This window comes from Helianthus annuus, chromosome 4 (assembly GCF_002127325.2).
Source record: "Helianthus annuus cultivar XRQ/B chromosome 4, HanXRQr2.0-SUNRISE, whole genome shotgun sequence".
NCBI classification, from domain to species: Eukaryota; Viridiplantae; Streptophyta; class Magnoliopsida; order Asterales; family Asteraceae; genus Helianthus; species Helianthus annuus.
Window position 1 is genome coordinate 80,414,008 of NC_035436.2, and position 10,985 is coordinate 80,424,992.

At 38.7% G+C, this 10,985-nt stretch overlaps 1 protein-coding gene across 1 annotated transcript; it reads left to right on the plus strand.

The window, feature by feature from the left end:
• The first annotated feature begins 1,744 nt into the window (after positions 1-1,744).
• LOC110933516 (intracellular protein transport protein USO1-like) lies at positions 1,745-7,461 on the plus strand. The gene is made up of 3 exons (XM_035989364.1): positions 1,745-2,143; positions 5,972-6,227; positions 6,545-7,461. The coding sequence occupies exons 1-3, from the start codon at positions 1,745-1,747 to the stop codon at positions 7,459-7,461; spliced, it is 1,572 nt and encodes a 523-aa protein (XP_035845257.1).
• The last annotated feature ends 3,524 nt before the right edge of the window (positions 7,462-10,985 follow it).

Consider the following 10,985-nt stretch of genomic DNA (forward strand, 5'->3'; position numbering starts at 1 on the left):
ACACAAACTGATCCTACAATTGGTTTCAGAGCTAGGAGCTCGATTGCACGATCAAACACATTGATTCGTACCTGATTACATCGATTCCAAATCTGAATTTCATCAAATTCTTCATTTTTTTCGGTTTTATCACGTTTTTCACTGTTTTTCGTCAAATTGAACGGGTAACTACGGTCCAAATCGTCTGATTTCTTAGTATGTTGTGCGAAAATCCTTGAATCACAACCCTACAAAGTTTCAGGTCCTAAATCCTAGCCGATTAGGAGATATTCGAGTTTTTTGGTCCAAAATCCGTTTGAATCAGCGTGTGTCCGTTTGAAATTAACACGTTCCATTTGAAATCAGGTCCAATCGTTTGAAATTGTTGCTTCCGTTTGACTGATCGTTTGAAACTGACATCCTCTCGTTTGAAAATACATGACTACCGTTTGAAATGATATCCGTTTGAAACCGTGGTTCACCGTTTGAGATATCGTTTGAAAATTAATTTAACCGTTTGAAACATGATGACTGTCTGAAAGTGATTCAAAATTGTCAAGTCAAATTAATTGCTATAAGAGTTAGGTCCAATGAGATAATAGCAGGGTGTAGGTGCATGTGATTGTGTCCGAAATTGTTCTTGTATTAAAAGAAATGTCCACTAAACAAGAGATCAAATTAAAATGATATAGAAAGGATCGGCCAATCAGCAAGACTTGTTGTGAGTTTGTGGTCCAATAAAATCAAAGTAATCATAAGTTGTTGTCGGCCGAAAAGCATGTGATAGGATAAAGTGTGCATGTCAGTTTGCTTGTGATATAATAATTTTTTAGAGATTATCGGTTCAATCGAAACTCCACAAACTTCATGTGTCTGTTGGTGTGTTTTGTTTAGCTTTGTTCACCGCCCACTTGGTCACCGACTCATTTCACATGTGAGGCCCAATTAGCTTTGGTCAGTTTGTCGGATCTTAATTGAAAAGCATGTGAATTTGTGATTAACTGATTGTGTGATCTACGAAGTTGTCGGCTACTTGGTTAGTGGATTGGGTGGTCTAGTCATTCTTAATTGATGTTCATAACATGCATGTGCTTATAAACAAAGGCCCAATCAAGGTTTGGTTGATTGAAGAATATGCACCGATCTGTGTTACTGAATGAGGTCCTATTATATGTTTTTTTTTTCACCGCCCCACTAAACTGATTTGTTGTTGTTTTAAATCACCACCCCACTAGGTTGTTTGAGTCATAGTGAAGGCCCAATATTAAATCAACCCACTACCTTTTGTTGGCCAAACTTTATTCCATTTAGTGGTTTTTGTTTAAAAAATAAAAGGGATGTCGGCATAAATAGCTTGAAATAGTGATTTCAGTGGCTCAAAATTGAGAAAGCCCACTAGGTTGAAAAGCCCAAAATTGCATTTGATTCGTTTAATTGTTCCATCGGCCCGTGTGACTTGATTTTTTTTGAAAAGTGTGCATTCATTCATTTTTGTATTGGAACGTGTTCGCGGATCTTCGACACGAGTTCTAAATCAAGTCCATCAACACACTTTGACGGATTCAGTTCAGTTTTAAACTGATTGTTTGTTTGTTTTCTTGTGATTCAAGGTGATTTGTCGAGAATCGGATACACTCACAAGTGAATCTTCACTCGATTTGTTGTCACCGGATTTTCATCAATCGGATATTCATCAGATTTTTGTTTGTGTGAAATTTTTTTGAATTGATAGAAAATCTGTTGCTGTGTATTTCTCATTACAAAGATGGATTCTGATATTTATACTGCACTGAACAAGTTCAATAATTTTTCAGGTATCGATGGAGAATCAATTGAAGAATTGATTAATAGGTATATCGAGTTGTATTGGGAGATGGTGAGATTGAAGATAATCAAGACTAATGAGGAATGGGTTGACAAGTTGGCAAATGTTTTACCGGGTGATGGGTGGAGAATGTATTTGTCAGATTTGAAGAAGATATATTTAGATGTGAATTTGAGTTTGTTTATCGAGAAGATTAAAGAGCGAGAACTTGAACTCCAAAAGATTAGTAATGCAGAAGCAGCTGATGAAGCAAAATTCAAATTTGAGGAAAATGTTCGAGAGGTAGAGGAACAGGTTAAGGAGATTTCAGCTATCAAGGTGGAAACGAAAACTGAAGTTGTAAAAACGATCGAGAAGTGCTCAAATTGTGAAAATCTGAAATCCAAAAATGCCAAACTCTTGAGGGATTTAGAGAGTCTGATATTAGAAAACGAAAATCTTAAAAAATCAGAAAATGTTTTGAAAAATCAAAAACAAAATCTAGAAAATGAAAAAGTAAAAATTGAAAAAGATTTTCAAAGTCAAATAAAGATTCTTGAAGATGGGAGGATTGTGTTTAGCAAAAATAACATCGAAAAGCAAAAAATGATAAATTCTCATCTTCAGAAGATTATTCAACTTGAAAAGGAAAGTGAGCAAGCTCGAAAGAAAATCAACGAGCTTGAAAATAAATTGAAAGGTTTTGTGATTTCTTCAGCGTATGTGAATATTTCATGCCCAAAACCGATCAATTCTATTCCAATAAGTGACTGTGTCACAAACTTTGACAATGTCAAAGTTGAAGATTGTGATGAGAAATCTGATGATGTAAATGAAAAATTTGAAAAACAAAAACTGTTTTTAGAATTAAAAGAAAAATTCAAAAATATTTTTTTGCGATCTACTGAAATAGGTGAATGCTCAAAGCAAAAACCTGTTAAGAAGATTGTTGAACAAAAACAAATTGTTAAAAAGTCGAAAAATGTTCAAAACAAAAATAAAAGCTCATCAGATCGATCATCCAATCGCAATCAAAAAGTACAAAAATTGAAAACCGAAAACTCAAAAATTGTTGGTAATAAGTGGTGCAGGTTTGACCACAGTGCTCAAAGGACAAATTCAACAATCAAGAGGAGAAAGGAATATCACCAAGCCAAACAGTGCTTTGATCTGAGCATTTGGTGTGACAATGGTGATTGGTATGATAACAGAATGTGTTACCGATGCGGCTATCAAGGACACATTGCTGTTAACTGCCAGAGACAGAGATTTGAGACAAGAAGATGCTATAATTGTCAAATCAAAGGACACATTGCCAAGAATTGCCCAAGGAAATCAAATGAAAGACTGAGGGTTAATTCTCAGAAATTGGCAAAGAAACCAGTCACTGTCAAGCCCAAGGAACTGAGAGTTTCAGACCAGAAAGTCAAAGAACAGAAGGTCCAACAACCTAAAGTTCAAGAAATGAAAGTGAAGCTTTCTCAGGGGCAAAAAGACAAACTGCGAAAGAAGAGGAAGAAGGCCAGAGAATATCTAGAGAAGATTTTGTCCTCGGGTTCACCCGACAGATCGAATAAGAGTTCTGATGAATCAACTCCCTCGACTGCAAAGTCAAGCAAGACGAATTCATCAGATACAAATCTGAGGACGAAGGAAGCAAAGAAGAAGGAGAAAATGGTAGGCGATGAATCTGACGTGTCAAAGTCAAACAAGCCACCTTCAGGCGATGAATCTGACAGGCCAAAGTCAGACAAGCCACATTCAGGCAATGATTCTGGTTTGTCAAAATCAGAAGAGCCAGTTATTGAGGTAAAATCTGAGAATTCAGGTTTAACAATGGATGATACAAACTTTCCTCCATTGTTGAACAAGAATTCAAAATCACCCAAGGACAGTCAGGCTTGGGTGAAACTTTTCAAATGAAAACCTGACTTGCCGGAGTTCCCAGGTTTGTAAGAGTGGAACATGAATCGGCACATTTCTTGAGAAATTTCACTCTGGTGATTTTTCGTTTTTTAAAAGATAAATCAGGGACATTAAGTTGTACTTGATTCATCTTTCCTACAAATGATAATTTGAAAAACAAGGTGATGAAACCCCTAGTTTATGAATTGTCACACAAAACTAATTTTCCGGAAAAACCATTTTGATTAAAACAAACTTAAGTGTTTTGAAATCATAATGGGAAAATAGTTTGTTGTGATGGGGAGTTCTGATTGTTTACGCCAAAGTGGATGGAGAATTGAAGTGATTCTCATCAAGTTGTCAAGTTTGTACAATTTGTTTCAAATTTTCCCAGAAAATCAAAATTGAAACATATTTTGATTTTAGGGGGAGAAAAATTTTAAAAAATTAGAAAATTTGAAAATGACAAAAACATTGAAAAATCAAAAATGAGTTTTTGTTGCATAAAAGAGGAAATGATAGTACATCAGTGGTCTATCACAGCACGCTAAAGATATGTAATGTTTAAAAGTGATAAACAATCTTACTACGGATGTGTCGGTAGATTTTTGCACACTTAGTAAATTGAAATGAGATATAAACCTAAATTCAAACTTGCTTAATTCGTGGGTAACTATTCTTGGATATATGGGTAACCCCCGAAATCTTGTTTGAAAGATCCCTCTTTCTGAGATACTAGGTCTTTATACTCAGTGATATCTGGGGTATTATTCCGGGACTTCTGCTGTATGGAAATACTGACCTAGTCCCCGAATAATACTTTCTGCAAAATGCTTTGAAATATAAGCACAGCCCTCAGCAAGTTGATAAAACAATAAAATTGATAGTCACTGCTGTTGTAACAAAAGATCCTCTAAAGGGGACCCACCAAAAGTCGAAGCCGTCATCTCTCTGCGTATACGGAAGTATCGACCTGAGCTCTCACGGCCCTCGCAATTTACCCCTTTACAGATATCATCTGTGGTATGCTCACCTGTAAGACTAAACATTGGGATCTGGATACGGGAGTATATTCAAGTGGAGTGATACACATTTAAGTTCAAGTTTCTAAAACATTAATATCGTATCTCAAATCAATTGAAATTTGTGTGAAAATTTAAAGTGGACCAATATACTGACAATCTAGGTAAATTGTTTAAAACTTGAAATGTTTAAAAGCTTAACGGTGTTAGTGATATGTCTCAAAAACTGATATGATCCTTTTGCACAAACTCACAAAAATATGTTTGTACATATTTCATTTCTGCATTTAATTTCTGTCTTTGCATTTATGTTTCATAGTATGAAAAATCCAAAAAGATTTTCGACAACTGATGGTGAAAAGCTGATATTCAAAATCTCAAAAGCTAAACATGATGAACAGACAGGTTGGTTAAATGGTTTGAAACGTTTAGATGATTCATTAAGTTGAATTAGAATTTGGAATGTTTCAAATTTTGATAAATTTTAAATGTGAAAAGTCTCAAATGTTTAGTTGATTCATTAAGTTGAATCACAACTTTATTGGTTTGTAATAGAAAGGTTGAGATGTGCAGGTTTCTGAATCTGTTGATACGGAAAGCTAGGCGTCGATCCCAAAAGCACGGAAGCTTGACGAAAGGGGGAGCCTGAAGAGTCTGAAGAAAGAGAGCAACGGAAGCTGAAGACAGATCCAACGGGATTCTGTTCGAGGAAGAGAGAGTCTGTATTTGCTGAAGATGTTAAATCTTGAAGAAGACTCAAGAGAAAGAGAAAGACAAGTCACTACGAGTTTCACTACGGATTGACTACGGCAATATCCAAGGGGGAGATTGTTAGTGCACGAATGTCTATCGCCTTCGTCAATCCAAGCAGTAGCAAGAAACCGAAGAAACCAAAGAAATCAAGACTTGAAGATGTTCCTAATTAGAATTAGTAAGGTGGCATTTTGGTAATTAATGAGAAGTCTCATTAATTCCAAGGCCTATAAATAGATTTGTTATGACATAAGATTAGGATTTTGGAAGACTTTCCTCCACATTTGTACTTTTGGAGATCCAAGTTTAGAGAGAGAAAGTTTAGAGAGAGAAAGTTGTGTAAACGTGAATCTTGTACCGGAATTGTCAAATCTAACAATGGAATCACGTTAGTAGTACGTTATTGTGTGTTCGGTCACGTACGTTCACAGATTCCGCACGTGAAATGTACATTACGCAATCGAACGGCGTAAAAACTGATACAGATTTTGTTGAGAATGTTGTGCAGACAGTTATTTCTGATGTTCAACAAGAGAAAGAGAAGGTGTTAGATGATGTTGAAGGTGACGACATTGATAAAGACACTACTAGTTCTTCTAGCTCGTCTGAATATGAAGTGATTGATGCAAAAGAACGTGAAAGACGAATGAGAGAAGAGGTAGAACAGGAGAAGTTGATCAAGAAGAGGAAGAGGCAAGAACAGGAGGATGCTCCTTATGTACCTTCTCCGGAGCATGTTTCAGCGTCACAATCTACTCCGAGAGGTAAAAAGAAAGTTGCTGGTCGAAAGAAAACTACACCAAAGATTAAAGTGTCAAAGCGCCCTCAGAAGATCATACATACGCACTCTACACCTCCACGTCAACCAACACCTCCACAATCTCCAATACATCAATCTCCTCCACGTCAACCAACACCTCCACAATCTCCAATACATCAATCTCCTCCCAGACAACCAACACCACAACAATCACCTAGACAACCATCTCCTCTTTTTCAATCAACACCACCTCCACATCAACCATATTATACTTCGCAAGACCTCCATTCACCCAAGTCCAACCTGGTTCTTCAAGTAAAGGTCTGCATACACCACAAGATAGTCTGCTAGAAGTTGGTGATTTCGATTTTGCAACCAATTCACAAGTGTTAAAATTGGAAAAGAGAATTGAGGATGTGATAGCAGAAAATAAAAAGTTGGTGGCTGAAAGTAGAAAGAGTGATGATAGAGAAAAGATTCTTGCTGGTAGGGTGCAGAAGTTGGAAGGTGAAAACAAAGTGTTGATACAGAAAGTTGAAGCTGATCAGACGGAAATCGATATTCTGAAAGTTCGAGTGTCTGAATTAGAAGAAGAAAAGAATCGTCGAGAGAGTGAAAATGAATACTATAAGTTGAAAAATAAAGAACTTACGGCTGCTAAAGCGCTTCATGAACATAAGTTCTACATGCTGAATAGAGTTGTGGAAAGCCTGTTAGAAACGTCAGTGGAACAGAAATATGAAGAGTTGAAGGTAGAAGATCTGCATGCTGAACGTCAAGCAGAAATGGAAAGGCAGATGAAAGATAAGGGTAAAGGGGCTGCAGGAAGTTCAGCTTTGCCTGAAATGTCTATTGTGCCTTCGATGGTAATCGATAATCCTGAGCCTATCTCTTCAGTCCCTGGCATAGTCGAAGAAGAAATTCCATCGCCTAAATTAATTGGTGGTGAAGATGAAGAGGATGATGAAGATGATGACGAGGATGAGTTTGGGTATTCTGCGAGTAATCACAGTTCTAAAGGTAATGATGATGATGACGCTGTAGGAGGTTCAGGTGTTAGAGTGACTGAAGCCTCAAATGAAAAAGTCGTTGAAGATCTATTGAACGACACAATTAATGAAGAAAGTGGTGAAGCTGAAGGTAAGGGGGAGTCGAGTAAGACACAGATTGTAGAGCATCATGAACCTTTGTTCTTACGTTTAGATGTGTATAGGGAGATGTTGAAAGATGTGAATTGATGTGTGTAAAATGCAACATATAAATCACATCAATTAAGGCATAAAACTAACCCTTTTTAAGTACTAATGTTGGAAAAAGAGTGTTTTTGTCTTCCTTTTGTATTTTCAGGATGAAATGAGCTCAAAATCACAAAAGAAGCAAAAAGACAGCTAATTCTACCATAAATACAAGAAAAGGAACAAAAGTGGACTGCCCGGACCCTCAACGGCACCTCCCAAGGCAAAGGAGAAGAAACAGAGTCTGAACACGCCCTGTGTCCAGCGAACACGGGGGCGTGCCCAGGAAGCAGCAGAAAAGACAAACCAGTAGAAGCTTCCATTGCCCACCACGGGGCCGTGTCCAGCGAGCACGGGGGCGTGGTGAAAGTACAGCAGGCGCATTAATTGTAATTCGCAATTACAATTAATGAGGAGAGAGAGTGTCAGGCGGGCACGGGGCCGTGTCCAGCGGACACGGGGCCGTGTCCAGCGGACACGGGGCCGTGTCCAGCCTTCTGTTCAGCCTATAAATAGAGGAGCTTGGCTTCATTCTCTCTCATCCCTTGGCACACCACCTCTCTCACACCTCATCCACCACCCACCACCACCATAACACCATCATCCACCACCATCATCCATTGTCCATCGTAGAGTGTGTGAGTCGTCTCGGGATCCAAGATTGATCGTAAGAGTTCTTGACAATCAAGGCCATGTTTGCCTAAGTCTCTTACATCACTTGGTGAAGACAAGTGTTTAGTATAATACTTTTTATTTTTAATCTTTTGCACTTTTTATTTGGTTTTGTATTAATGACTTTAATAACTAGTTACTTATGTTGAAGGTGATCTTTCCTTATCGTTTGTCCGTGGTGTCTTGGCATTATTTTACTGTCTATATAAAATAAAAGATTTTCACCATTCATATCTCCACGGTCTATATGGAGGTATGTTGGCTACCTGGTCGGGGGTTAAGGGAACGGTTTGGTAAGGGTCTTGCCCTTGTTCAGCGTTTAGAGGTCCTGCTTGGGACCTGGGTCAAATTTAGTAGGATCTCCTTCAATGCCCATAGGTATTGGATGGCGGGGATCCAAACTCTTTGACCCCCTCATAAGTTAACTACTATTAATACTATAACCCGGCTATTTAGGACTGTATCCCTGCTGACTCAGACTACTTAGCCGAGGGTAACGTCACCGCCAAAAGCGGGGCCTACCACAATTTGCATTAATAACTTAATTTATTATCTTTCAATAATCCGACCCTTTAGGATTGTATCCTTGCTGACTCAAACTACTGGGTTGAGGGTAACGTCGCCTTCAAAAGAGGGGCCTACTACAATAATTAAGATAATCTCTTAAACAAGTGCAAAAGTGCGAAAATAATCAAAGGTTATACTAATACACGTGTCGGATCCAAGTGATTCATCTTGTCTATCTGTTTTTATTTTATTTTTATTTTCAGCATTTTAGTTAGTTTTTATTTTTCTTAGTTTAAAACATTTTTCTCACTTTTTGATTTGATTAGACGTTGAGGATAAACCGGTATTAAAAGCTCTTGTGTCCTTGGACGACCTCGGTATCTTACCAACACTATACTACGTCCACGATGGGTGCACTTGCCCATATGTGTGTTTAGTGTTAGTGAATATCGTGTTTTATAAATTTAAAACTTGGCTAAAAGTGTAAAAAGAGGCTTGAATACTCATCAAAATAATAACACACTTCACGCACATCAAGTTTTTGGCGCCGCTGCCGGGGACACAAGGATTTTAAGAAAGTTAGGAATCAACGGCCTAATCATATTTTTATTTTTCTTTAATTTTTTTTAGGATTTTTTCTTAGATTTTTAGCTTCTGCAGAGCTCAACACGGGGCCGTGCCCGCTGAACACGCCCCGTGCTCAATCATTGGAACTGGCAATCCTGTTTTAAGTCAGACAGTAGGCTGAACACGGGGCCGTGTCCACTCAACACGCCCCCGTGCCCAAGATTCAGTTGCTGAAAACAGAACCGTTAGATCCCGGCGGTTGGTAATTTCTGACACAAACATGAGTAATAGTAATTCTTTTTACTTTCGGCACTCTTATGGTTTGTGGTGTCGAATATGTGGAGGCGAACATGAGGAATTAAAATGTTTTTTCCTCACTTATAGGCCCCACTATATAGACCCACCGATTCCTTGTAACCTTAAGAGGGGCGAAAGTAAAAATAAACACTATTTCTCCCTCGAATGCGCCCAGCCAGATATTCTAGGAGAAATGCTCCTTGACGAGCTATTTCAACTAGAAGAACTACTTCTCAATTGGTCAAAAGAACTCAGGAAGGATTTTTTAGATCCATTCCAACATGATGACCATGAGGAAATGTTGGAACCGCATTCCGACAACCTCGTTGCTCCCGAAAATACCTTCTTACCTAGAAAAGACGCGGACGATAGTCGTCCCTGTGTCGATTGTGCCGTGAAGGACTCCCCATCGACTTCGTTCGATGCATACATAGACCTGAGCGATTCGGCATACACCTTCTTTAACGAGAGCCCGGGAAAGGGTTGGACTTGTCCACCTAGAATGAAAATAGGAATTACCCTCACCGACAACCTCTTGCGTTCTCGCCTGAGTATAGGACAATTAAGGTATCTTAGGCACTTTGGGGTTGTTCCAACAAGTCAAGAGCCACCCGATATAGATTAGTTCCTTAGTAAGAAACAAAACTCCATAAAACAGCCTGCCAACACGGGGCCGTGCCTGGTCAACACGCCCCCGTGTTCACTCAGAAGATTCTCTGCTGATTCTGTCAGAATACGGACAAAATGTGTCAGGATTTTCTCTGCACACGGGGCCGTGTCCAGCGGACACGGGGCCGTGTCCAGTGTGCTGTCGTTTTCTTTAAATGCAGTCTGAATCCTGCTCATTTTTGACCACTTCACCAAGCAGAGATTCCTGGGATCTTCACATATACCATCCTAGGTAAGTGCTAAAAGAAGGTTCCTAAGGACCATCTTGTCTTTTCCACTTTTGTTCATTTCTCCTTCTTCCAAAAATTTTTCAAACCTTACCTCCATGGAAGCTTGGAAACCCATGATTCCAACCTTCTATGAAAGGTTTGTAGGAGTTTTTGCTACAGATTCTTGTCTAAAGTTAGTTCTATAACTTTGTTTTAAAATTATCTAAGCTTAAAATACAATAAAAGTGTATTAAAATAATTTAAAAACCTGGAGTCGTTAGACAAAAATCCTGCAGATAGCTGAACACGGGGCCGTGCTCACTGAGCACGGGGCCGTGTTCGAGGTACTGTTTTGCAAAAAGTTTAGTTATCTTCGGATTATTTCGCAGAAAATGGCCAGCAGAAACAGCGGAACATCTTCGAGAAATAACCGAAATGGAAGGAGGTCGTCTACGGCAGAGGATTCCCTAGTAAACTACGTTTACGCTTTGAGGGAAGCCATAGACGAGATGACGGGAGTAGAAGAAGCTTTGGTGGATCGTATTAATCATCTAACGGTAGGTTTGGAGGGCTGCCTACGAGAAGTAAATCTCTTGCACCAGAGAT